This window comes from Delphinus delphis, chromosome 11 (genome assembly GCF_949987515.2).
Source record: "Delphinus delphis chromosome 11, mDelDel1.2, whole genome shotgun sequence".
NCBI lineage: Eukaryota > Metazoa > Chordata > Mammalia > Artiodactyla > Delphinidae > Delphinus > Delphinus delphis.
In genome coordinates, this window is record NC_082693.1 from 34,095,729 (window position 1) to 34,123,378 (window position 27,650).

The 27,650-nt window shown below is 34.5% G+C and overlaps 1 protein-coding gene across 1 annotated transcript in view; it reads right to left on the reverse strand.

The window, feature by feature from the left end:
* Positions 1 to 24,419: 24,419 nt before the first annotated feature.
* ADAMTS20 (ADAM metallopeptidase with thrombospondin type 1 motif 20) overlaps positions 24,420 to 27,650 on the reverse strand; it is a 194,168-nt gene continuing 190,937 nt past the window's right edge. Inside the window, exons 38-39 of the mRNA XM_060026168.1 lie at positions 26,913 to 27,017; positions 24,420 to 24,509 (exon numbers count right to left, since the gene is read on the reverse strand). Coding sequence (XP_059882151.1) covers positions 24,420 to 24,509; positions 26,913 to 27,017 — 195 coding nt within the window. The remainder of the gene's footprint in view (positions 24,510 to 26,912; positions 27,018 to 27,650) is intronic.

Consider the following 27,650-nt stretch of genomic DNA (forward strand, 5'->3'; position numbering starts at 1 on the left):
TTATGAGCTGCTTCTGATGGAACACAAGAACATAAAAATATTGTGACCTAAAGAAATTGCCTTGCTTTGAACTCTGGGCAAAGTTGTAAACATTGCTGACATTTCTTGATGTCAATTGGATTATGCTTTCTAGCATTCTTTCTTAATTGGTTTTGATTGGACTGAGACATACTGATGATTACAGTATTCTTAATAATTATGCCTACAATTGTCTAAAAGTCTTTAAGAAACTAGAGCACACTACTAAAACTGCTTGAGATAAAATTTTAAAATGACTTTAATAACTATGAACATGAAAAGCTAGAGGGAGAGAGTTTTAGGTAAAGTCTGAAGAGTTTTATTTGTGTCTAATGTCCATTTCATATCCCTTGCCTATTGAACTGGATGATCTTTGAGCTATCATGCGTTCTGTTCTTGTGTAGTGTTTGGAGTGCCCTTGGAGAGGGTTGGGATTTCCTTTTTACTTTTCATACAAAATTAGCACACTTAATGGAAACAGCACACTTACGTGCAACTCCAGCGTTATTGTAAAGGGAAATGGAGAATTCAAAATTGGGGAAAACACTAATTTGAACCCATTGTTTGATATGTCTATTTTAAGACAGGCATATTTAGTAGAAAGAGGGGAAATGTATTAATAAGTTCTTACATTATCGCAAAGTAAAAAAGACACTCGAATTGGAAGTAGCAGCATGACTTATGAACTTCTGGGAAACGGGAGCTAATTGGAATCAGTTCAGCTTGTGATAGGCTACATGTCAGTGAGGATGCTTTACAAAAACAAAAAATATAAAGTACACTCGAGAAAAGTCATACCTACTGATGAGAGTGAAGGGATCGATGCCCAATGTCTACTAAAAGTAGAGAAGGTTCAGAGAACAAATCATTTCATTAATAACAATGATCAAATATTTTGATATGTTTAATTGATATATCCTCTTCCTTATAATTCTGGTTGAGAAGTGAAAGATAATAAGGAAACTAAGAACCAAAGAAGGAAAGAAAGAAAAAGGAAAAGAAGAAAAGAAAAAGAGAAGAAAAGTGTTGCTGAGTTGACACAGATGTCATTTGGGGTCCTGGAATGGGTAACAAGAACAGTCTTCAGACAAGCTGAAGCCTGAGTCTGTTGAGGAGTACTCTGGGTTTTGGGGAAATTGATCTTTGTTTTGCCCAATATCTCAGTAAACATTCTGGAATGTGCTGGAATTGTTTATATCAGCCACTTTCTTCTGATGAGCAGGCCAGTTTTCAGGACAGCCAGATGTGAGGGAGATCAAGGAAGAAAGCCCTTGTGAGAATTACAAAAGGAGCTTCTCCTGGCTGGTAGAATCTTCACTCCTTGTGAGTGATATCATTCACATTCCTTAGCTTTTGTCATTGAAGACATTTTACATCCACTTCTCTTGACATCTCTCAGTCAATAACACCATTACCTCATTGTAACAAACATGATAAATTGTAACTGTTAGTAGAATAGACAGCAGAATTCACTTCTAAATTAACAACTGGAATTTTTTTTTTTAAATAACAAAGTCAAGCACACAGAATACACAGAGAGCAGAAATAAGATCAAATATATTATTTAGAAAATTAAAAGTGATCAAGATTAATTCCCCTCTTAAAAGACTTGAGAATAGGAGATTAGGAAAAAAGTAGGAGAGTAGGAAAAAAGTTATAACAAAATATTTTTAAAAACCAACCTCCTCCCTTTAATGTATAGGTGCATGTGTATGTGTACATGCATGTGTATGAAGAGAGTGGGCATGAGAGAGAAAGATGTTGCTTGCAAATATTAGACAATTGACAGTTTTAAAATTTTACTGGTATAGATGCAAAATCAGTTCATTATTTTGCCACAAACAAACCTAGATGAAATCAAAATAGTAGAGATTTTACAGACTACATTTTTTATCATAAATCAATTAAATAAAATATAAACAGGTAATGGGGAAACTTGATTATATGGTACAATATGGAAATTAAGAATTATCTTTCTAAAGAAACTCTAAATCACAAGCTAAAAACAAAAATTACAAAACTATACACAGAAAAAAGAAAACATTATACCAAAATCTCCAGAGACAGCTAAAACTGTATCAAATTTAAGGAAGGAATACAGTGTAAAAATTAGGGAAAGACTAGCAAAATCAACCAAAAGAAAATACATAGACAAAAATCAATATCAAACCTTGGAAAATGAGAAATAGGAATGAAAATATTTAAGAAAGTATAGATATACTCAATTGCATTATTTGAGAAGGCCAGTTAGAAAACAACAATTTCTAGCAAGCTTGATTAAGGGAAATATGCAGAAAGAAAAATCATACAAGTTTAGAAATGAGAAGACATAATACAGTTAATACTATGAGAGTTAGGAAAGAATATCATCTACAATCTATAATAGGCATTTTTAAGACCCAGAGGAAATTGATGATTTCTTTGCAAAATATAAAAATTGACCAAAGAAGAGGTAGAATGCTTGCATAAACCAAAGGGATTTAAAATGTGTGGCAGTTTCCTTACTCTACGTATATCTATACCCTGGTCATTATGTATTTTTTTACCTCTTGACTTTGCACTTGACCATAAGATTTTCTTTAACCAATAATATATGGATGAAGGGCGAGTATGCCTGTCCGAGTCTAACGTTTCAGAGGCTTCAGGTGTTTCTGCCCTCTCTTTTTGCCTCTGACACAGCCATGAAAAGGATATGGAGAAAAATAAGAAAAATAATTATAAGCTAGTTCTAAATATTTTTCTTTGGCTCATTAATTTTTAAATAATTCCTCTTATTTGATAACTTAGGGGAGATCTTTTTTTCAGTTGTTTAAGAATTTGCAGTCTAATGATAGCAAGTTCTAGTTTTGTTTCAAAGTTAGAATTTCTGATTTGTCTGCAACTTCTTTGATTTTATCATGTATATAGAGGTTCTGATTCAGAGATAGTCATATAAAAACAAGTTCTGTTGTGTCATATTCTATTTGTTTAGAAGGTATTTGAAATAAAATAAAAATTATTCTTGGAAAAAAAAAAGGATATACCTCTATAGCCACCTCTCCAAGGAAGATGGTACAGAGGTGCCAGCCAAGCCCAGCAGAAATCAGTCTGTAGACAAATAAGCAAGGTCAGTGCAGACGAGCAGAGCTGTTACAGATAATCTGAAGACCTGTAGGAATAAAACATGGCTGTTAAATCTTCGACTTTTAGGTTGGTTTATTATGCAAACAACCCTGAGTAAAAGCAAGCACATACCAATGTTATGAAAGTTCTTCCATCATAATTAGGGCACAAATACAAGAAGGTTTCACAGCTGATTTTTCTCTAATCTCAAGAACAGGTAATTTCAGGATATACCGGATCTTTCCCTGACTATAGTAATAGGATGTAAAGATTCTTAGTTCATTTATCAAACCAGACACCTTATTACCAAAACTTGATATAGTACCAATGAAAGAGGAAGGGACAGAGAGACAGTGAAAGAGATATAAATAGAGAGAGGCAGAGAGAGAAAGGGGAGGGAAGAGAGAGAAAACTACAGGCCAATCTCATTATTAAATACACAGTGAAATTCATAAACACTACCTTAGTTTAAAAATCTAATTAATAACTCACAAAATTACCGTTCAGCTGACGAAGAACAGTTTGTCAAGGAATACAGTTTTAGTTCAATTCTCTCTTCTGCTTCTGGCAATACCATTCGATATTATTAGACTGACTGATAACGTCCTACAGCTTTTGAACGCTCTATTCTATTCTTTTCAGTCTTTTTTTTCTCTTTGTGTTTCAGTTTGGGTGATATCTTTTGACCTGTCTTCATGTCCTCTTATGCTTTCCTTAGCTTGTTGAGTCTGCCAGTGGGCCCATCAAAGGCATTCCTCTTTCCTGTTACCATGCTTTTCATTGCTAGAGTTTTCATCTGATTTTATTTCGATAAATGTACCATGTGTTCTTGAAAAAAATGTGGTTATGTTGCTGTTGGAAGTTATATTCTATGCGTGTTCATTACATCTTCCGTATCTTCCAGATCCAGTTGAGAAAGGTGTGTTAGAGTCTCCCACTAAGATTGCAAATTTGTCTGTTCCTTTCTTTTGAAACTATAATTGGATGCATCCAGATTTTACTGGCCGATATCATTTTGAAATATTCTTCTTAATCTTCAATAATGCTCCGTGCCTTAAAGTTTACATTTTCTTTTATAGGAATAGTCACATCAGCTTTCTTTTGGTTAGTGTTTGTAAGGTATAGTTTTTTTTCCCTTTCATTGTCTTTTTGAAATTTCTGTGTACTTGTATTTAAGAGGCCTCTTGTAAACTGCCTGTAATAATCTTTGGCTCTTTATCCAGTCTGACAAGCTTATTCTTTCACTTGAACTATGTAGTCCATTTGCTGATAGACTTGCACATATATCTCCCACATCTTCAAGAAAGGCCTGTTGCCCTGCCGTAGGGAGCGTTACCAGCAGACTGCCCCCATTGTCAGCTCCCTCAGGGTCTGCCTCAACTGCAGGGGAGCACTGCACCCCAAGTCTCCCTGCTTTGTCCAGTGCTGCATGCATTTGGGGATTGAGCAAGTTGTAAAGGCCTGGCCATTTCAACACAACATAAGACAACTCCTGTTCCTCTGCCCCATTCTCCTCCCTTTGGGTCTTTCCTTTTTCCTAAGGCGTGGCCTAGGATGGAAGCCTGACAGACCTCTGTCACCTCAACCCTGAATGAGACCTAGCGCTGCTCTTCAGAGTTTCCAGACATCCTTCTAAATCTGTCAAATGTCTTAAGGCGGAGGCCTGTGGAATTCTTGGAGGCTGGTCTCTGTTTCCTCAGCCCTACAACACTAGGATACATTCATTCTGCCTTTAAGGCCTTTAGGACTAGCTCCTGGCCTTCTAAACAGAGCAGAATTTAGCAAATATGCTCTGGGGAAAAAAAAAAAAGTGAATTTGAGTCATCTCAATTTTCTAACTTGTCACACCAGACCCATAAGCCAACAGCTTTGCTGATCTCTATTTTCCCCAGCGGGGGCTCTCTCTGCTTGGGAAACTCCAAAGTTTGCCTGTGGCCATGCTCAGAATCAGCAAAATCTCCAAGCAGAAACAAAGAAAACAGCTAGAGATCTTCCGCTCAGCTCAGGAAGCTTCCTCCTCTTTGGGATTTCAGTTGTTCTAATAATGCTTACTTAGCTGTTCTGACGCCTTTAAAAATAGGGTTTAAAAAAAATTATCCAGCTTTTCTAGTTGTTACAGTAGGGACATTGGTTTGCCATAGCATCCCACCAAAGTGGAAGACTCAGTTATCTCTTAAACCTTCTTTTAGTCTTCTCCTTCTTTGTGCATTCAGCTGACACATCCCATTGATTCCATTTCTGCAGTTTGCTTGGATCTTCTGTCTTTTTCTTTCCATGGCCACCACTTTAGTTTGGTTACTCCAGGGTGATTCCAACATCACTAGTCTCTCCTGCACATCCCACTAGACTTCTCTGTAGACTAAACATTGGTAGGCACAGCTCTAATGATACTAATTTCCAGTTAGAATTCTTCCATGGCTTTTTGCCACAATTGAATGTCAAGTTTTTGTCCCAAGTTATTTCTTGTTTTATGATTCCTATTGCTTATGCTTCATGCAAACCAGACTATTTACTGCTCCATTAACATACCCCGAAAATCAGCACTACTTGCCCTTTGTCCAAGTTATACTTAGTCATTTTCCCTTTAAACATCTGCTTTAGAAATCCTACCCGTGATTCAAGTTACCATTTAAATGCTGCCTCTTTCATGAAAACTTCTTTTATGCTCCAACAAGATCTCATGAGTTTGCCTCCTCTACATCTTCCTGTTGTGTAGATTTAACTTGTCTTTTGGTGCTTCCTAAATTCTGTCCAACATTATATTGATTTGGGTATCCCCACTGCTAGAATGTAAAATTTCGAAGTCAGGGACCTATTTGTACTATCTGGTAAAATATACACTTATTAAGCACATTTTGCTCAACAAAGAATAATAAAATAAACATTGGTAAATAAATAAAAGAGTGAGTCACATAAATGATCAAAAATAAGTTGATGACAAATTGTGTACAGATTTTCTAGTGTAGGGACCTTTTCTCTCCCTTTTTCACTGTTTTTCACCATGTTTCTGCAATATTCGGTAGTGGGGGGGATATTCAGATGACCTGTAATGATTGCTTGGACCAAAGTCAACCTCCTCCTTGCCTTTTCTTTGTTAGCTTCAAAGCCATTGTACAGAGAGAGATAATTTGGAGCAAGTACAAAATATTCCACAAAGCAGCATAAAATGTTTATCTTAATTTACAGTCAACCTTAAAGTATAAAAATTCAGTATTTGTCCACAAAGTGCTTTCAGAGCCTCAGAAGGATAACATAACCCAAATCCAAAGTGCCATTGTGTTGTTATCTTCAGGTTCTCACGTTATGAGGTCATGCTTATTACTCATGTAGTTGGATACTTTACATTTCTTTCAAATCCTTCCCGGAAACAGCCCCACCCTAAATAAAACTGTTCAAAGTGAAGACCCTTAGTTTTAAAGTATAAATAAGTAAATGATGAAACTTGGTAAAATGATCTTTTAAACCTCATTTGGAACAAAAGAACATCAGTGAGAAACAATAAATGATGCAGAGAAACATTTATTTCTGCATCAGCTAAACTCCTTTCTCTATCGCCTGCAAAGGATCAACTGTCATGTTCTATAAAACTGTGAGTCATATGAGTTTCCAACAAGCACTTATCATTGGCCGTCATAGACCGATGTGGACTTGAAGTTGGGGAAAACAAGCACGAAGGGCTCAAGCTTGAAATATTAATAATATAGTTGAAAGAGATTGTAGCAGGAAGTCCTTCTCCCATCATTGAATAATCTGATATAAGCTATTTGGGTTGTATCTACATAAGAAAAAATAAAACTATTTAAATCAGTAAATCTGATTTTTAACATGGGAAAATTAATAGCTAATTGAAGCTGTGTAGTCTGTACTTAATACATGTAAATTATGTAAATAAAACAATATATATGTTGTGATATGCATAATTTTAAATCTCGCACTCTCTATCTCTATTCTCCAGGATTAAACTGAAAAGCAGCTGAGGATAAACAAGGTCAAGGGTATGGACTCTGAAACCAGACTGCCTAGGTTCAAATCCCAGCTCAACAATTAATTATGTAGCCTTAAGCAAGTTAATTAAAATCAAGTTTCCCATAGATTGCTTACCTTGATAGGAGTGTTGGTTACTGGGTGTAAAAATTTGTCAAACCACATTTAACTGAACACTTAAAAATCTGTGGACATTATTTTATATAAATTACGTCTCAACTAAAAGGGAACAAAATTGTTTAAAAACCATTTCTATAAGAAGGGAAGGGCTTCCCTGGTGGCGCAGTGGTTGAGAGTCCGCCTGCCGATGCAGGGGACACGGGTTCGTGCCCCGGTCCGGGAGGATCTCACATGCCGCAGAGCGGCTGGGCCCGTGAGCCACGGCCGCTGGGCCTGCGTGACCGGAGCCTGTGCTCCGCAACAGGAGAGGCCACAACAGTGAGAGGCCCGCGTACTGCGAAAAAAAAAAAAAAACACACACACACACAAAATAAAAAAAAGAGAAAGAAAATCACTCTGCTTATCACATATGTTTGTCGTATGTCTTAAATAAGACTGCATACAAAATGCCGCAGAAATCATAACTATTATCATTTGAATAAGTGATCAAAATTTTGCAAGGTAAATATTGCCGCCTTTTTTTTTTTTGAACTAATGAAGGAACAGTCTAGAAATGTGTACTAACTTGCCAAAAATTTGAAGCAGAGCATTAAATCTTGGTCTGCGGAAGGTCCGAGTTTTCTCCACTCTAAGAGAAAATTACAGTGTGGACTTTTTAAAAGAAGTTTAGCTGGATTGAATGAACAGTTAAGTGTAGATTCTGTTTTTTCTTGTAGTTTAACCATGGGAAAAGAGCTCAAAGTTTCAAATGTTTTAGTTTAAAATATTCTGTTCACAGAAAATTTTAGTTTGAAAGTTTACGATTGTAAATCTTATAATAGGGTATAATAGGGAGGGATAGTAACATTATGGAAGATGGGAACTTCATTCTTCCTTTCTGCTACCTGCTAAGGGAATATTTCGTTGTTTCAAATATGTTTAGAACTGTTACTTTTCAGACTGACAGCCTAATGGATGATACTACCAAACAGATAAAGAGACTCTATCTCTTCCTCAGGCATGTGGAGAAATATACATAAACATATGACATTGGCTGCAAACATGTTGGTTATATGGTTTGAATAAAAAGAAAACCACCATGAACTATATGGTGGCTTTCCAAATGACACATTGTAGGTTTCATCTAAAATTATTTATAATTCCTATATAAAATATTTCTATAAAAATTGTTTCCAAATTTCTGCTAAAGCACAGGTGAAGTTAGCTCCACTTTTTAGCTCATCATCTCTTGCCATATGATGAATGTAATCTTAAGAATTAAGTAACATTTTAAATAATAAACCGTCAACTTTGATTCTATATAAGTATTGTGAATTCATTCATACCTTATGATTCGTTCTATTTTTTGAAATTCTAACATTTTATAGAAATTATGTAAAAGGTTTGACTGTTTTGGGGGAAACGTTATTTAAGATACTTTTTCTATAGTTCCATCTTAATATAAAAAATCATTATGCTTCCTTTATTCATTCATTAAAATACTACTAGCAATCACATTCAGAAAGAAAAAAACCTGCTCTGTGATTGGTATACAAAGGCATCCGCAAAGAACTTTCAGTTTAGTGAGGGGAAATAGAATTACACTGAAGTGATTATCATAAAAATCAATATTTAAGGACACTGTTTAACCCAACAGCAGTGGGAGCAAAGCAAGAAAGATATTTCTGAAAAGGCAACTTATTCTGAATAGAGAAAGTTCAGATTTGAAAATCTTATCTTTGATACAATAAGGATATAGTAGATTTAACAGAGGATGACCTGGAGAGAGGAACTAAAATAAGCAGAGACACAAGAATACAGGAGCAGAAACCCAAGGGTAGAAAAATAAACTAGAAGATTAATAGCAATTGGTTTAACTACACAGTTCAGGTAGTAGAGAAATGGGAGATAAGTATCTGAAAGGATGGTTGGAGCCAGATTTTGAAGGTCTGAGAATGCTAAGATAAAGAGTTTGGGCTTTTATTCCTCAGCCTCTGAAATCCTGGTTTAAGCATTGTTCTAAGCAGTGATTCTCCAAGTGTTGTCTAGGGAACCCTGGGGAGCCTCCATGAGGTTTTTAGAGTCCATGAGGTCAAAACTATCTTCATAATAATACTAAGATATTAATATCATTCTCATTGCCTCACAGGTTTACTGTGGAGTCTCCCATGGTGTGTTACATCACAAAAGACTAAATGCAGAAGCAGATGTAAGGATCCAGGTGTCTCCTCTTGAGCCAGACGTTAAAGATGTTTATAAAACATAAACCCATGCCATTTTTCTCAATAACAGTGCTTTGTTTTGGAGAATATAGTTATTTTTTATAAGACTATATAACTTACATTAACATGTAATGGCTTATTAAACTTATTTTATAGTAAATTAATAAATATTTTTAAAGTTCTCAGTTTTATTTCTGATATATAAATATAGAGTATCAGTAGATATAACTCATCTAAATAAAAGCTCTTAGGAGTCTTCACCAATTTTTAAGAGTTTAAAGAGGTCCTGAAACAAAAGGTTTGAGAACCATTGCTGTAACAGTACCTTGGACCTGATACAGATTTATCGTGGCCTCTAGAGGACACATCCAGCCATGTCGGATAACATGGGGGAAATCTGATTCAGTCACCAAAATAAAAGGACATGATTTTTAAAAATTTTTAATAGCCCAGTAAATCCAAGAATGTCATTTCAACATGTAATCAACGTAAAACTTGTTGAGATATCATGAATTCAAAAGAACATCATTTGAAATTCCACCGTCAATTCTTCTTGAGACTTCACTGAAGCTCTTCTATCAGCAGTGCCACATCCAGGTGCGGCTTGGTTGGCTCAGGCCACGGTGTCCCAAGGTCTCCCTGCTTCAAATCACCTGGGCAACAGGCTTCTAGGGAAGATTCCTGGCTCTTACCCAGAACTTCCAATCATCTTTTGTGGAAGATCCCATCTGCATTCAATCAAGAGCCCCACATTGTTCTTAGGAGCACTGCCATTTAAAATTCTTGTTTTAGGATATTTATGGTGTACTTAACAAGTTTACAAAGAAGCATCCAAAAATGGTGGTTAAACCTCACATGGAGTCAGACATTTCACTCAGCTGGAATTTCAGTCGCCACTGACATAGGTGTTTTTTCCACTAGAAGGTATCTTGTTTTCAGGCAAAAATTGAGAAACCCTGACGTTCACAGAACTTGTCCAGAGAAAAAGAATTACTCGTGGGTCCCTAGTGAGACCTAAATTCATCAGACACCACTCTGCCCTCATGGAAGAGTAAAGTGTGGATTAAACCTGAGTGTCTGAGACTTTAAGGTACAAGAGAATCACCAAAGATTGCAAAGCCTAAAATATTTATTATCTGATCACTTACAGAAAAAATTTGCTGTCTCCTGCTCTAAATCAGTGCTTTTTAAACTTTAACAAATTAATCTTTCAGGGATCTTGTTAAAATGCAGATTCAGATTTGGTGGATCTGGAGTCAAGATTCTTATTTCTAATCAGCTCCCAGGAGATGCTGCTGACCCACTGGCCACCTCAGAGCAGGTCTGAAATGCAGGACCTCAGGCCCCAACCTGCAGTCCCACTGAATTGGAAGCTGCATTTCACCAGGATTCATGGATGACCCTCGTGATTACACCAGAAGTACTGAAGTAGATTACAAAAAAAGAGTGTGACCTTTGACTTCAGACAAAACAGAATCGTAATCCCTCTCTCTCATTAGGCATGGGGATGTCTGCATGCAACTCAAGCTCTCCAAATCCCCTTTTTTTCATCTCTAAAGTGGGGACAAGAATATTTTGTTCACCCACCTCATAACTGTTATGAAAATCAAATATGACAATGGAAACAATTTATAAATAACACTAACACATATTGAAGGCTTACTATATGCAAGCCATTATGGCAAATAATTTATAAATAAAGAGACTGAGGTTCAGAGAGACAAAACAACTTGTTGGGAATCACATTGCCAACTAGAGAAGAGTCGAACTGGTACACAGTCCTGGCCAGTAGTTACCTGCTCCTGCACTTTTTATGACCATATAATTTTGCCACCTTGAGGGTCTTTCAGCCCTATTCAAATGCCTGTGTTAGTGGCTTCTATTATTTTTTGCAATCATATTCCAAAATACATCTCCATGCATAAATGAAAGAAATCTACAGTCTGGGCCAATAGGGTAAATGCTGCAAACCATAGTGCACACACTTGACCTTGCCAAAAAGTCAAAAAGCAATGAAGTAAATCAAAATAGTCCTAACCCATGTCCTACGTTAGAGCAACTTTGTTTAATTAAGGTCAAGCTTCCAGAAATCCAGGAATGGTCAACTCTCATGATGACTAAATCACATATTGAGGGAGATAGTGGTGTACACTGCTCAATTATATAGTTTCCTGGTCTTTGAAATCACCTTTGAGTATTGCTCTCAGGAGAGCTTTGGCAGCAAAGCCTCCATCTGCTTATAATTTCCCCTGCGTTTTCTTAGCTTTTTCAGTCCTTGCTGTTTTGCTCAGCAGGAAGTCAAATTGGGTGAATCATATTCACCAGGCAGTCCCCATCTCTGCGACTCACTTTCATTTTCCCTTCCTGCCCTAAGTAGAGGGTCACAGCTGTCTTTGAAAGAGCACTTTATAAAAGATGCAACAGCATCCTCTACTGACTGTGGCTTACTATATCAAAGAGGAAACAACTCACTTTTGTGTGATTTGGATCATTCTTCAGTGCATTTATCAGTGCTTTTTATTTTCTTATTTTAGGCTGTTTTGGAATGAAAATAAAAGCTTGGTGTTTAAACTCATTTTTAAAACCGCTTATTGAGGTGTGTGACTGACATAGAAAAAGCTGTACACATTTAATGTACGCAGCTTGTTGAGTTTGGAAATAAGAATACGTCAGTGAAATCATCACCCCGATCTATGCCATAAACATACCCATCAGATCCAAAAGTTTCCTTCTGCTCTTTTTATTATTATTATTATTTGTGATAAGAATGTTTAACATAAGATCTGCCCTCTTGAACCATCATACACTGTTGGTGGGAATGTAAATTGGTGTAGCCACTGTGGAAAACAGTATGGAGGTTTCTCAAAAAACTGAACATAGAACTACCACCTGACCCAGCAATTTCACTCCTGGGTATATATCTGAAAACAACAAAAACACTAATTTAAAAAGATACACACACCCCAATGTTCATAGCAGCATTATTTACAATTGCCGAGATATAGAAGCAACCTAAGTGCCAATCTACAGGTGAATGGATAAAGAAGCTGTGGTATATATATACTACTTAGTCATAAAAAAAGAATGAAATTTTCAGCAATATAGATGGGCTTGGAGGGCATTATGCTACGTGAAATAAGTCAGAGAAAGACAAAAACTGTATGATACCACTTATATGCGGAATCTAAAAAAATACATGTTAGTGAATATAACAAAAAACAAGCAGACTCACAGATACAGAGAAAAAACTAGTGGTTACCAGTAGGCAGGGAAGAGGAGCAATATAGCGGTTAGGGGAGTGGGAAGTACAACTATTGGGTGTAAGGCTCATTGATGTATTGCACAATACAGGAAATATAGTTAACATTTTGTAATAACTGTAAATGGAACGTAACCTTTAAAAACTGAATAAAACATTTTAAAGTAAAAAGCCCCTGCATTATCCCTGAAACCCTAGGTTTCCAAAGAAGTACCCACCCCCATCTTTCAACACATATAACATGTTTGTATACTTTAAAACTAGTTCACAAAAGTATTATACATGATCCCATGGGTCATGATAAAAGTGGTAATTACAGCTAACATTTTAAAAACTTATTGGAGAGAGGATTCTGGGAAAATGGCATAGTAGTAATCATCAAGAATCTGTTTCCCCGCCTAGAAAACAATTGTACTGGCAGAACCATTTTGGACCTCTGGCATCTACTGAAGCTTTGCAACTTCCAGGGGAAGGCTTGGACAGTAAACTGTGATGAATTTTAGTCAATTTCACCTTTTAGTTCAACAGCACCCACTCCCAAGTCCCAAGGCAGACAGCCATGGATATGTTTCTGCAACAGCTTGCACTCAGCTTGAGGAATCCAGGGTGGGCAATAAGGACCTGTCCTGAAAATTTGGGGATCTTTGTTCTGTTCACTGAGAGCTGCCTCTGATCATGACAATACAGACTTGGAAGCAGGCAGTCAGTGTTAAACACATCCCCACATACACACCCACCATTGCAAGTCCCTCACCCTCAGGCTGAAGCAACTTCCAGGAGATTTAAAGGGTCAGATCTTTTTCCCTTCTTTACTCTTCTCCTTTTAGAAGCCAGACATTAAAGACAAAGACATTCAAGAGCAATTGCTTTCGAATTTATAAAGTCACTGTGCGTGGTTAAGGAAAGGCACAGGCTCAAGAAAGATCTGAGAAGACTTTAAACTTATACCCAGGTTTATCGTTGACACAGAGACAGCCTATAACAGTCAAAGCCAAGAGAGAAACAACAAAAAGCAAACCCTGTGAAAAGGGGAGAATCTGATTACCAGAATCCACATAATTAAATTTAAATGTCCCATTTTCAACAAAAAGTCACAAAACACACCAAAAAACACAGGAAGGTATGAACAATTCATTGGGGAAAAATAAACCAACAAAACTGCCCCTGAAAAAGAATAGATGGCAGATCTACTAGATAAAGACTTTAGAACAACTGTCTGAAAGATGCTCAAAGAACTAAAAGAAGACATAAAGTTAAGAAAATTATGTATGAAAAAATGGAAATATCAATAAAGACAGAGAAAACTTGAAAAGAAAATTTTAAAAAAATTCTAGAGTTGAAAATACAATGATTGAAAAGTAAAATACATGAGGGAAATTCAAGGGCAGATTTGAGTAGGTAAAATAACCCATGAACTTGAAGACAGGACAATTGAAATTATCAAGTCTGAGAAACAGAAGGAAAAACACTTGAAAAAATGTGAACAGAGCCTAAGGGACCTGTGGCACACCATCAAACAGACAACCATATGAAATGCCGGAGTCCCAGAAGAAGAAGAGAGAAAGGGACAGTGAAGTTATCTGGAGAAATAATGGCCAGAAACTTCCCAAATCTGATGAGAGACATGAACAAAAGTATACAATAAGCTCAATGAACTCCAAGAAGATGAACTAAAAGAGACCCACACTGACACACATTATAATCAAACTGTCCAATGCCAAAAACAAGGAAAGAATATTGAAAGCAGCAAGAGAGAATCAATTCATCACATTCAAGTGATCCTTGATAAGATTTTGGACAGATTTGTCATCAGAAACTTTGAAGTTCAGAAGGCGGTGGGCTAATATATTCAAAGTGTTAAGAGAAAAAAAAAAGCTGTTAGCCAAGACTCCTATACCTGGCAAAACTGTCCTTCTAAAGTGAGGCAGATTAAGACATTTCCAGATAAACAAAAGATAAGGGAATCTGTTACCACTAGACCTGCCCTGCAAAAAAATGCTACGAGTAGTCCTGAAGATTGAAATGAAAGAACACCAGCTAGTAACTTAGCTATAAGAAGAAATAAAGATGTCAATAAAGGTAAATAAATGATTCATTATAAAAGCTTATATTACTGTAGAATTAGTTTGTAACTCCACTTTTTGTTTTCTACATGATTTAAGACTAATGTATTATGAAAATCAATTACTGGTTTATGTTTTAGGTCACACAAGGTATAAGATGTACTTTTGCGACATCAATAACTGAAAGACATCGGAAGGAGCTGTAAAGGAACAGAGCGTTTGAATGTTATTGAAGTTAAGCTAGTATAAATTCAAATTAGAGTGTTGAAACTTTAGAATATTAAATGTAATCCCCATGGTAACCACAAAGAGAATAGTTACAGAATATCGAAAAAAGGAAATAAGAAGGGAATTAAAACATTTTATTAAAAAAATTGACTAAACACAAAAGAAGACAGGAATTTAGGAAATAAGGGACACAAAAAGCACCATAAGGCATATAGAAAACAAATAGCAAATAACAGAAGTAAGTACTTATCAGTAATTACTCTAAATGTATGTGAATTAAACTCTCCAATCAAAAGATAGAGATTGGAAGAATAGATAAAAAAACATCATATGCTGTCATGTCAACTATATGCTGTCTATAAGAGACTCACTTTAGTCTGAAGACACAAATAGGTTGAAAGTAAAAAGATGAAAAATAACATTTCATGCAAATACTAAACAAAAGACAGCAGGAAAAGCTATACTAATAGACAAAATAGACTTTAAATTAAAAAAAGGTATAAGAGACAAAGAAAAACTTCATATATTAATGAGTTTCAATACATCAAAAATATAATAATTAGAAACATTTATACACCTAATAACAGACAATCAATATATATGAAGCAGGGCTTCCCTGGTGGCGCAGTGGTTGAGAGTCTGCCTGCCGATGCAGGGAACACGGGTTCGTGCCCTGGTCCGGGAAGATCCCACATGCCGCGGAGCAGCTGGGCCTGTGAGCCATGGCCGCTGAACCTGCGCATCCGGAGCCTGTGCTCTGCAACGGGAGAGGCCACAACAGTGAGAGGCCCGCGTACTGCTAAAAAAAATATATATATATATGAAGCATAAATGGACAAAATCGAAGGGAGAAATAGACATTTCCACAATAATAGTTGGAGACTCCAATGCTCTACTCTCAATAGCAGATAGAACTATCAGACAGAAGTAAGGAAATGGAGAACTTATTACACAATAACCTGACTAAATCTAACAGACATATACTGAACACTCTATCTAACAACAACAGAACACACATTCTTCTCAACTTCACATGGGACATCTTCCAGCAAGGACCATATGTTAGGCCACAAATTAAGTCTACATAGGTTTAATAAGATAGATATCATACAGAATATCTTTTATGACCACAACAAGATGAAGTTAGAAATCAAAATAGAACTAAAACTGGAAAATGCACAAATTCGTGGAAATTAGACAACACACTCTTAAACAACAAATGTATCAAAGAAGAAATCACAAGGGAAATTAGAAAATACTTAGAGATGAATTAAAATGAAGACACACAATATCAAAACTTATGGGACATAGCAAAAGCAATGTTAAGGAGGAAATTTATAAACACATTAGAAAAGAAGAAATATCTCAAATCAACAACCTAACTCTGCAACTTAAAGAACTAGAAAAAGAAGAACCAACTAAAAATAAAACTAGCAGAAGGAAGAAAATAATAAGGATTAGAGCAGAGATAAATGAAATAAATAACAGAAAAACAATAGAGAAAAATTAAAAAAAATCAAAAGTTGATTCTTTGAAAATATGAATGAAATTGAAAACTTTTAGTTGGATTGACTAAGAAAAAGAGAGTAGAATCAAATAACTAAAATCAGAAATGAAAGTGGAGACACTACAACCAATAATAAATACAGACAACAAAAAGGATTATAAAAGAGTACTATGAACAACTGTGTGGATCAAACTTGGATAACTTGGATAACTTAGATGAAACGGACAAATCTGAGAAACACAAAACTTGACATGACTGAGTCACAAAGATGTAGAAAACCTGATTAGACTGATAACCAGTTAGGAGATTGAATCAGTAATCAAAAACATTTCAACAAATAAAATCCCTGAACCTAATGGTTTCACTTGTGAATTCCATCAAACATTTAAAGAAGAACTAACAAACACCAATCTTTCTCAAACTTCAAAAAATATTTGAAGAGGAGAGAACACTTCCTAACTTCTAGCTCCTCATTCTCTAAGGCCAGCATTCTTCTGACACCAAAGCCAAAGACACTACAAGAAAACTATAGACAAATACACTTATGAACATTGATGCAAACTATGCAACAGGAAAAAATATTTGCAAATAAAGGACTAATATCCAGAATAAAACTCAACAACAACAACAAAAACAAATAACCTAATTAAAAAACAGGCAAAGGACTTGAATAGACATTTCTCCAAAGAAGATATATGAATGGCTAATAAGCAAATGAAAAAACTGCCAAAATTACTAACCATTAGGAAAACGCAAATCAAAACCACAATGAGATAGCACCTCACACCCATTAGTATGGCTACTATCAAAATCATTAAAAATAACCACCGTTGAAGAAGATATGGAGAAATTGGAAATTTGGAAATATTGGAAATTTGTACTGTTCATGGAAAACAGTATGAAACAATATGATGGGTCCTCAAAAAAATAAACACAGAACTACCATATTATCAGCAATTCCACTTCTGGGTACACACTAAAAGAATTGAAAGCAGGGTCTCAAAGAAATTCTTGTATATCCATGTTGATACCAGCATTATTCACAATAACAAACATGATAGTAACCCAATGTCCATTGACAGCTGAATGGATAAGCAATATATGGTATATACAATGGAATATCATTAGCCTTAAAAAGGGAAGGAAATTCTGACACATGCTACAACATGGATGAACCTTAAATAGGGAGTTATTGTTTAATGGGTACAATGTTTCAGTTTTGCAAGATGAAAAGAGTTCTGGAGATGAATGGTGGCAATGGTTGCACAAAATATGAATGCACTGAGTATCACTAAACTGTGTATATTTTTAATGGTTAAGGTGGTAAATATTGTGCAATGTGTATTTTACCACGATAAAAAAATTTTAAGCAAAAAAAACTGAACCCAATTTAAGAGCCTGACCTCGTACCAAAATTTTACAGATTAATATTTTCAGCCACAAAGTGAGAAAGATACTATAAACAGCTCAGATTTATAATTGCAACCATGATGTTCAGGAAGATCTAGTGATTTTCCCAAGGTCACAGAGCTTACATAAGCAGCAGAACTGGAGTGTAGACCCTCAGAACCTGCCGTCTACTCACTATAGTGCTTTCGAAGCTATTTTCTGTATTTAAAATGAGGGAATGTAGCTAATTTGGCACTTTCTACCATTCAAAGATATTCACAAACATAAACTCATTTACTCTCACAATTTTTATGTTAGGAGGGCAAGCAATGCAATTTTTCTTCTATCCATTTTACAATTTACAATACTGAGGTTGAGATTGTGTGTTTTGTTATGACACTGGAAAGATACAAAATGGCAGAGTATATTAAAAACTGAGGTCTTCTTAACTATGAAATACTGTGAACAGAACCTATCTTTGCTTTGTTTCATAAACTGAACAGCTTCTGTGTAGTAAAAGTGAAAGAGTAGTGATCTACCCCCTTCTAGAACTGTGTTTTTTACTCACAATTAAATGTCAAATAGTTTTATTTATATAACAAACGTGGTAAAATGTTAAAAATTAGTGAATCCAGCTGAAGGACATATGATAGCTACTTGTACTATTCTTGCAGGTTTTTGTAAGTTTTAATTCTGTAAATTTTTATAGATGAAGTTTAAAAATATGAAGGTATAGTCAGATAAATGCAAACTGAATAAGCTGCCAACTAAGGCACCAGACACAATTTACACATATAAACATTTAGAGTTGAAAAGTACCTTGGAAATTATTTATTTTAAATCCCCTATTTTACAGCTGAGGAAACAAACCTAAAGTTTAATGTTAACGCTATTTGTTAATATTAGAGCCTGGTCTAGAAATCTGAGGTGTCCCCGAACCCTTGCTCTCATCCTGAGTTTCCTCTTTTTGTAGCATAAAGTTTCTCCAAAAAAATTATTGCATTAAAAACAACTTCTTTGGCTCCTGGAAGCCAAGGAAGATTCTATATTGTTAAGAATATTCTCAGATTGAAGTAGTGAAAATTACACATGTATGTTTGTATGACAGAGATACAGATATGGATCTGATAAGGATATAGGTAACAGTGTTCAACTGGGTTAAAGAGAACTCAAAGACTGTTCACCTACTCCATTGCAAGCAGTTGCTTCTCAAGCTCTTCAGAAAATTGCAGAGGAAAATTAATTTGACATTTTTTCTTTATCACGCTGCAAAATAGTTAAGAGTGGCCAGCAGATGCCACTGTTGTCAGTTGTAAATAATTTTTCACATTTCAAATAAAGGAGATGAGTCATTACAGAAGGAAATAGGATAAGTGTAACAAAAATAATCATGTTATCTTAAAAAAATGTAACAAAAGTAATGCATTAATTGGATCTTATTATTTACCTTTAAGCAAAACATTTAATTAGACACTTGTCAGCTAAAAGATATGAGCTAACTTGTTAGAAAAAAATTAACAAGAAAAACTGTAAGTCTTCTATGTTTGAAAAGAATAATCATGTTTAAAAATTAGAAGTTGATGCAATCACCAATGTTGACTAATAGCTATATTTAATAGCCAAGATACAGCCTACCTGATGAGTGACATAAGGAAGAGTAAAATAAAACATCAATTCTATTCTTTTTTGTTACTATTGAGACATTATAAAAATAGTTTTGTATTTCTCAAGCCTACACTCAATGGTGAATAAGCTGTTACTACAAAATTGATTGTTAATTATGTTACTCTCTTATATTTCCATCAATATTCGTAGTGTTAAGTATTTTTAAAATAATTTAAAATATATAAATTAAAGCAGACCTACATGGCCTATTCCATGAGAAAAAATATGATGGCTATTGGTTACTTCTAGGCTGGCCTCCCAAATTCCACAGTGGAACATGATTGATCACTCCTGGAATCCCTGTATCTTCCTGAACATATTTTTGGAATGACTCTTCGCTTTTTTTAAAACATCAATCCCACCAAAAATCTGTAAATTATAGTTCAAATAGATTTTTTCATATATTTTCATGTGGATTTGAATTGCTGAATATTTTAATTAATTGACAAGAAAATATTAAATCTATGCTATATTCAACACTCTGATAGTTGCTGTGAGGGATTCAGAAGAGAATAAACATAGTTTCTGTTCTTAAGCAAAGAATACAGTAGAATAAAAAGAAAGGTTTTATGTATGGACATATATGTACTATGCTAAATGTTTCTGCTGTTACATAAAATGATGTGTAAAATGGTGAGGTTTCATAAGATTGTTGTAAAGATTAAATTAGATAAGGAGTAAAGTATCCATATCTAATTTAATCTCTCAATATCAAGCACAAAATAGTGGCTAAGCCAGTGTCAGTTTTCACTCAAATAACTGTCTTGGAGAGCAGATAGAGTGAGTGTTCAAAACCCTAATCAAATACTAAGTATAAATAATAAGTGATGTAAGAAAGGAATAGAATACATGAGAAATTAAAAATAAAGTGTTCCTGGCAGAATGGTCCACAAAAATCTTGATGGAGGAGGTCATATTGAGCTAATACTTGAGAGAAATGTAAGCATTTAAAGTGTAGAATAATGTGAAATAATCTTATGCAAGGTAGAGAAAGTGTGGGATAAGATAGGTTAATCCCTGGGGCAAACGTTAAAAAAATAAAACAAAGACGCCAACATAAAAAGAGAATATAAAATTGAATACGAAACTAAACAACTCAAAAGAAGGCAGAAAAGGAGGAACAATGGAAGAAAGAATGTATGAGACAAATAAAAGACAAATAACAAGAAGGTAGACTTAAATTCAACCATATCAATAATTGCATTAATTGTAAATGGTCTTAAATTCTTCAAGAAAAAAACAGATTGCTGAACTGGATTGAAAAATGAAAAAACACAGAACAATTCTATGCTATTTATAAAAGAAAATTTAAAGATATATGCTGGTTAAAAATAAAGGATGGCAAAAGATATATCATGCAAACACTAATTAAAAGAAAGTTGAGATAGCTTTTTTAATACCAATGTAGACTTTAAGGCAATAAGTATCACTAGAGATATAAGAATATTTCATAAAGAGGGTCAATTCATTGAAGACATAACACTCATAAACATGTATGTACCTAATAACAGAGTTTCTAAATTCATGAAAAAATCTGGCAGAATTAAAAGGAGAAATAGACAAATTCACAATTGTAGTTGAAGAATTTAACATTTGTAAGACTAATAGAATATTAACATCCTATTAATAGAATAGAATAATTTAATCAATAAGTGATCATTTTCAGTAATATAATTTTAAAAAATTGACTCTACAATTAGAAAAATATCTCAATATATAATATAATATATAATAATGGACACTACAGTTATTATTATATATTAATACTCTACAGTTATAACACTACTATAATAACTGACACTACAATTAGAAAAACTGTATCCCTCAGTAATTGATACTGCAATTAGAAAAAAGATACAGAAAATATTTGAATAATATGAAAATCTAACTTGACATAATTTACTTACATAAAACCTATACAAAATTACTGCAGAATACACATTATTTTCAAGTGCACATAAATATGTACCATGATAGACAATACTTTCAGCTATTGTCATAATATTTCATGGAACGCTCCCTCACCCTTGCCAAACGCTATTCAAACATCAAAAGGAAAATAACTCAAAATATATAATTGTGCTTGGCAATTAGGAATTCATTTGTGATTTTAGCGAAAGTAGTATCGATGAAATATTGAGGGCTGGAAACCACGTTATAATGGACCAATGCTTGAATGAAAGGTAAAGATGAAGAGATCATGAGGATAGCTGTTTCTCTTAGGAAGTTTGACAGTGAAAGGAAGAGAGAGTGAATAGGGGTGGCAGAGGAGGACATATTTTTGTTTTAAAATATAAGAGAGGTGAACACGGTTTCCGGATGAAAAAAAGGAGCCAGTAGAGAGAGAAAGGAAAAGGAGAGAGAATAATCTGCGGAGAAAGGCCTTGGGTAATTCAGAGTGGGAGGAAGTCAAGAGCAGAGATGGGCAGATTGGCCTTTGATATGATCAGGGAAAGCTTTTCCCCTTAAGGAGTAGGAAAAATAGATAAAATAGATGTAGAGGGTGCTTCACTTTAAATGATAAACAGGTATAGAAAACTACTATACACTGCATAGTAATATTTGTAACTAAGGTACAGTGCAAAAAGCATGCTTTGTGATAAGAGATCCTCAAATGTTTTAAATCACATTCACATAAAACTGACTCCCTTATATGTCTGTTTCTTTCCTTTTTTGTTTTTTTTATTGGGGGGTGGAGTTTAGAGGGTGGGGAAAGGCAGGAAAGGTGGAGGACGGGAGAGGTAAAGTGAACAAAAAATAAAAACGCAATTCTCAGAAAAAGGAACCTAATAGCAAAAAATATATGAAAGGATCTTCATCCAACCTAGTAATTAAATAAATATAAATTCAAACAATGAAATACTATGCTCTGCCCCATAAGATCAGAAAAAAATTTCACATGTCACTGAGGATGTGGATACTCTAAACTTTTTACACCCTGCCAGTGGTAATGTAACTTGATTTAACCCCTTTAGAAAGTAGTAATTTGGCAATTTCTAGGGAAGTTTAAGATGGATGGATGAAACATATTATTGCTCAAAAGGATCTACTCCCTCCCTTGGGAGAGGATTGTGAGTCTTCACTCATTTCCATATGTCTGGCCATCCTGCACTGTAGAGGTAGTATATTTCCCTGCCCCATTGACTAGGATTTGGTCATGCGATTTAAGTTGACCAATTGAATATGAGTATACATGGGTACCCCTTCTATGAACAGAAGCTTTTGAAGTCATTGCAAATTTTTGTCAGCCTCCTGCCCATTATTTCCATGAGAAGGGTATACACTGGATAGGAGCTGTTTCCATCCCAGCTGCAACAATTTGAATAAAATCTTTTTAGAATTTCTGTAGTGATTTTAGAGTTAGAGACTTTTTGGTGAAGAATTCTTTTTTTTTTTTTTAACCTGAAAGGAAAATGAAAACAAAGTCCTAATATATCACACAAACATGTTTATTACTTAAATGTTTATAAATTATAAGATTTTACTTATGAATAAAAACATTTCTAGAAAATGTTACACATTTTGTAATAATGTTTGTAACTGGTTTCAGGCACATAGTGCAAAATACTTCTTTTCTGATACAGAGATCCCTAAATGTTTATCTAACCACATTGGCACAAAATTGCTTTAGTACCTTATATGGTACAATATACCCCTAATAAATCTTTGAAAAAGAAAAACTTTGTGGGCAAAACTAGTACACTACTATTTACTGGCAAAAATCTATTAGTAGATTCAGTTTTCTTGGTTTATAAAGTAGGTTGCCATAGAAAAATATTATTTGTCTATGATTCTTTTAAAATCACATTATTATATAATACACAAATTATTCACCTGAAAAAAATCTCTTAATACCTGAGAATTTGTCCATGAACAGTTAATTTTTATACTATCTTTTATGTTCTGGCTTTGAGATACCTCAGATATGAAATAACTTGAACGTCTCTAATAAAAATTTTGCAAATGTAAACATAATTTTATGTTTACCAAAATAGGATCTTCAACATGTCAATAATTCTTACTTTTCTACTTGATTAATAAAATACAGTACTTAACTGTGAGAAAATTAATTTTTTGAGAGTAGACATATACATATATAAGATCTATAAAGACATGATAGAATATACACATTATAAAAACAATGTATTGTTCTTATAAGTACAATCAAATTAGAGGTAGGTGTTTTAAGTCAAATTCTACTATATCATATCTTCTTCTGTATTATTCCCACAAAATTTCATATTTAGTATTTAACCAAAGCATATATTTTAAATACAAAATTATACCATATTTTAGGATGATTTTTTTCAAGCACCATAATGCACAATTAAAAATTAAAGGAAACATAAAACAAAGTATCTAAGCTGTATCAGTAGAAAGTATAATGGCTATGTACTTTTTTGATGTGACTATTGATTTGCTATTCACCTGACAGATTCAATATGTTTATCGCAGTTTTAAATAAGTTCATTTTCCTAATTTTTACTTGCTCCATTTTAACAAGTAGAATAAACATTCATTGTACAGTAGGATACCAAAGCAGAGATTTACATGTGTGTTTATAGGCATAAGGTAATTGTGGTCCAGTCCAAGCTGTTAACAGCAATACTATCTTGGTATAATGCAAGCATCCCTGTGTACCCTACCATAAATTACTATATACTTTTAAGGATCCAGATTAGAATCACATATCGTTCAGTTTATTTTGAAGCCCTTGAAAAATTAAGCAGTGATGTGACTCCCTGATGAGCACCCTGAAAAAAAGGCACAGACATTTTAGACATGGAAATCTCAGGAAGGGAAGGGTAAAGAAACAAGCACCAGCTATTTGCAGTTTCCAGAGAATGTCTCCTCTTTGGGACATACTTCCCACTTCTGAATGTTCATATTACTTGAATTGGGAGACCAGTAGTCATGTGAGGAATACACTTTCCACAGAACCCTCCACATCTGCCGTAGACTTTGGTTCCATCCTGAAAATAGGAAGAGGAAGAGATACAGGAGAATCTGTTACAAGCTAGTATCTGCATGCACAGGGCAGAAAAAGCAAATGCTTTGAATCATGCGGTTGAAATAATTAGCCAAGGTTTCATACAACAATTACACTTGAGGTCAAAGGTCATGCCATTTCAGGATTAGTTGAAATTTGTGGTCATGGGAATTAGATAATGTGAGATTCATATTATCTACTTAATGATTATAAACCACACTCTAATTTAGACAATTCATCTCAACCCACTTATTTTTCAACAAGATATCTATTTGCTTCAGTGAGTTTATTAAAACCTCTCCCAATCTGTTGTCCAGCATTGCCATGATTTTATATAAGATTCTCACAGACTAAAAAAAAGATAGTATGCAAACTTGACCTTAACTGAATCCAAGCCATATTAACCTCAAATATATCCTGGAAGCATTAGAAACACAGCCTGAAGAAAATATTTAGAAGGTGATAAAATGGGGGGGGGGGCGGGGAATAAAACTGGACTGAAAGCAGGAATTATAATTAGATAAGGACTAAAAAGGGAGATTCTTCTTTTTTTTAGGAAAGCAGAGCTGCTTACTGAGGAATGGCTGGTGAAGAAGGTGGTCAGGACATGCTAGATTTTCTTTCCAAACTGTCTTCCATCTTTAGGTCCAAAAGTCAAAAGGCATTTTGATAGGATAAAGCAAAAATAGCTTGAACTCCTGTAGTTTCTAGAAAAGGTAAGTTTTGCTTTGTTTTTGTTTTTTTAATCTAAGGAAGGAGGGTAGAGAAGGAAACTTTGGGTTCCTGGAACTTTTGAGGATGAAGAATATTTTGAGATCGGGGGCTTTTGAAGTTGCCTCTCCTTTCAAAAGCTTTCTAAACTCTAGAGAGTCTGAGTAAACAGAGAAAGGAATGGCAGTAAAAATTCCAATTTATATACATTCCTGTTCGCAAACGGATCGTATAAGTAAACCCCTAATCTTGCTTAAATTTAATGGGAAATGAAAATATGTGTGCATTTCCGTAAGTACATTTGGGTTTCACAAGTCTCATTTTCACACCAGGCAATAGATCTCAGGAAATACCTTCATGTGCAAAATTTTTGATTGAGGGAGAAACTCTCAATTAAATAAACAAATAAATAATCTTTAGAATAGAACTTAAATAGAAGCAAAAGTAATGATTCTACTAAATATTCATTTTTACTGCTGCCCTCAGCCAGATCTCATTTAACCAAAAGATACCTAAAAACTGTATAAAGTCAGAATATCTCATTGCACTCTCTACATTTTCTACTTGCTCAGAATATACTTTAACTAGGTAATTAATTTATTTCCATTCTTCTACCAAAAGGGATTAGACCAAAATTTGCCAAATAAATATTTAGAAATAGCCATTTTTAAAAAGCCTACTGCTTGCCCATATGATAGAAATAATAAAAATTTAAATTCTTTAATTATAAATTGAAACACAATTTCATAATATTCAGAAACATAATGTTTTAGTCTCTGATTATTAGAAAATTGAATTTCATTTATAAGTAGTATTCATATAAATAGGAGTGTAACAGAAGTCACTTTTATCAAAAGAAAGAAAAATGATAAAACCTTAGAGTGGGCAGGGGGCTGTTGATGGTGCTGATTTATGTGCAATATAGGTGAGGACACTTACAATGTAGATCCTGATTTACTATAGATAGAATCATGTTATCTAAGACATGGGAACTCCAAGTACTAGGAGCCATCTCATAAAGAGTATGTGCTAGTACACGCCATACCAGCATCAAAATTAAATGGATTCTACTTTAGATAATACATGTGCTATAGGTAAAAACCAAATACCAATGTTCTCTAGATAAAGGTAGACAGAGGAAAATATGCATACAACCATAAAAAATATTCCTAATTCTTGAAGAACCTATAAAGGATATTTGTTAAATGACAAATGGCTCCAACCTCAGCTCCATCACTAAATCAAAGTAGTGAGGTAAATAAACCAAAAAGTTACCTCTCACTTTGAAATATTAAAACCTACAAACCTTTAATAATTAGAATATAGCTAAAAGCACTACCTCTTTTTGAAGTACCTGCATTTCAAGCCATCGACCCCAAACTTGAGCTACTTCAATCTATATGCTCTGGCATTTGATTTCATGTTCAGATATATGTAGGCTAAACATGAATGTGTATGTATATAAAACCTACATAAGCACATGAATAAAAATGAACCCAATTCCATAATTTCATAAATTAATGTTATATTTCATTATATGTAATATAGCCCATCATATGCAATAACGCATTAGTCATTAACTTCATATAACTCTAAATTTAAAGTAGAGGACCTTTAATGCTAGTTCACAGCACAGAAGTATTTCAGACAGATTTTTTGGTCCAGCAGGACTTACTTGTGATCTGTGAATGATGACAGAGGCATAACTGCCCTGAGCAAGCCACTTTGCTGTACTGGATATCTTCATTCCAGTTCCAGCCAAATTAATGCTGAATTGTCCCTGGATTGAAAACAAAACAAAATAAAAATAGATGGAATTCATAAAATATTTAAGCATCCACTTTGCTGGAAACACCTGAATTGGAATTATGTAAGAAAGGACTCGAATTGGTTTTCAAGATTCTTTCTTTAGAAAATGAAAGAATATTGATACAACCTTACACTAAAGAAAATGAACAGGCTAACGACTTTTTAAATTGATTACAAATAAGTCTTCTCAATTACAAGAGACAACTGAAATAATACCAGATAATGTTATTTGTGCAAAAGTAATTCTGTCCAACACTAGGACTCTAGGGTTGACAGCTAGAGCTTATGCTCCTGTAGCAACAGCAAGTCCAGTCAGAATGGGTGTTCACAGGGATTGATACCAACCAGACTTTAACATTTCTCCAGTTTCAATTTTTGACCCCTCGTTGCTAATTTCCCTAAGTTACACCTGTTTAATGTATTTCCTAGAATCTTCTGTTACTGTGCCCTTACCTTTTGCGTTAAGAATGTTACTTTTTAACCTACCACACAAAACTACTGAATGTGATATTATTGCCCCAGCTATCATGTGCTTTTAAGAGCCCAGAAGTGTTATGTGGACGTCTGATTCCACATGATTTACACACATGGTATGTGAGCCCCC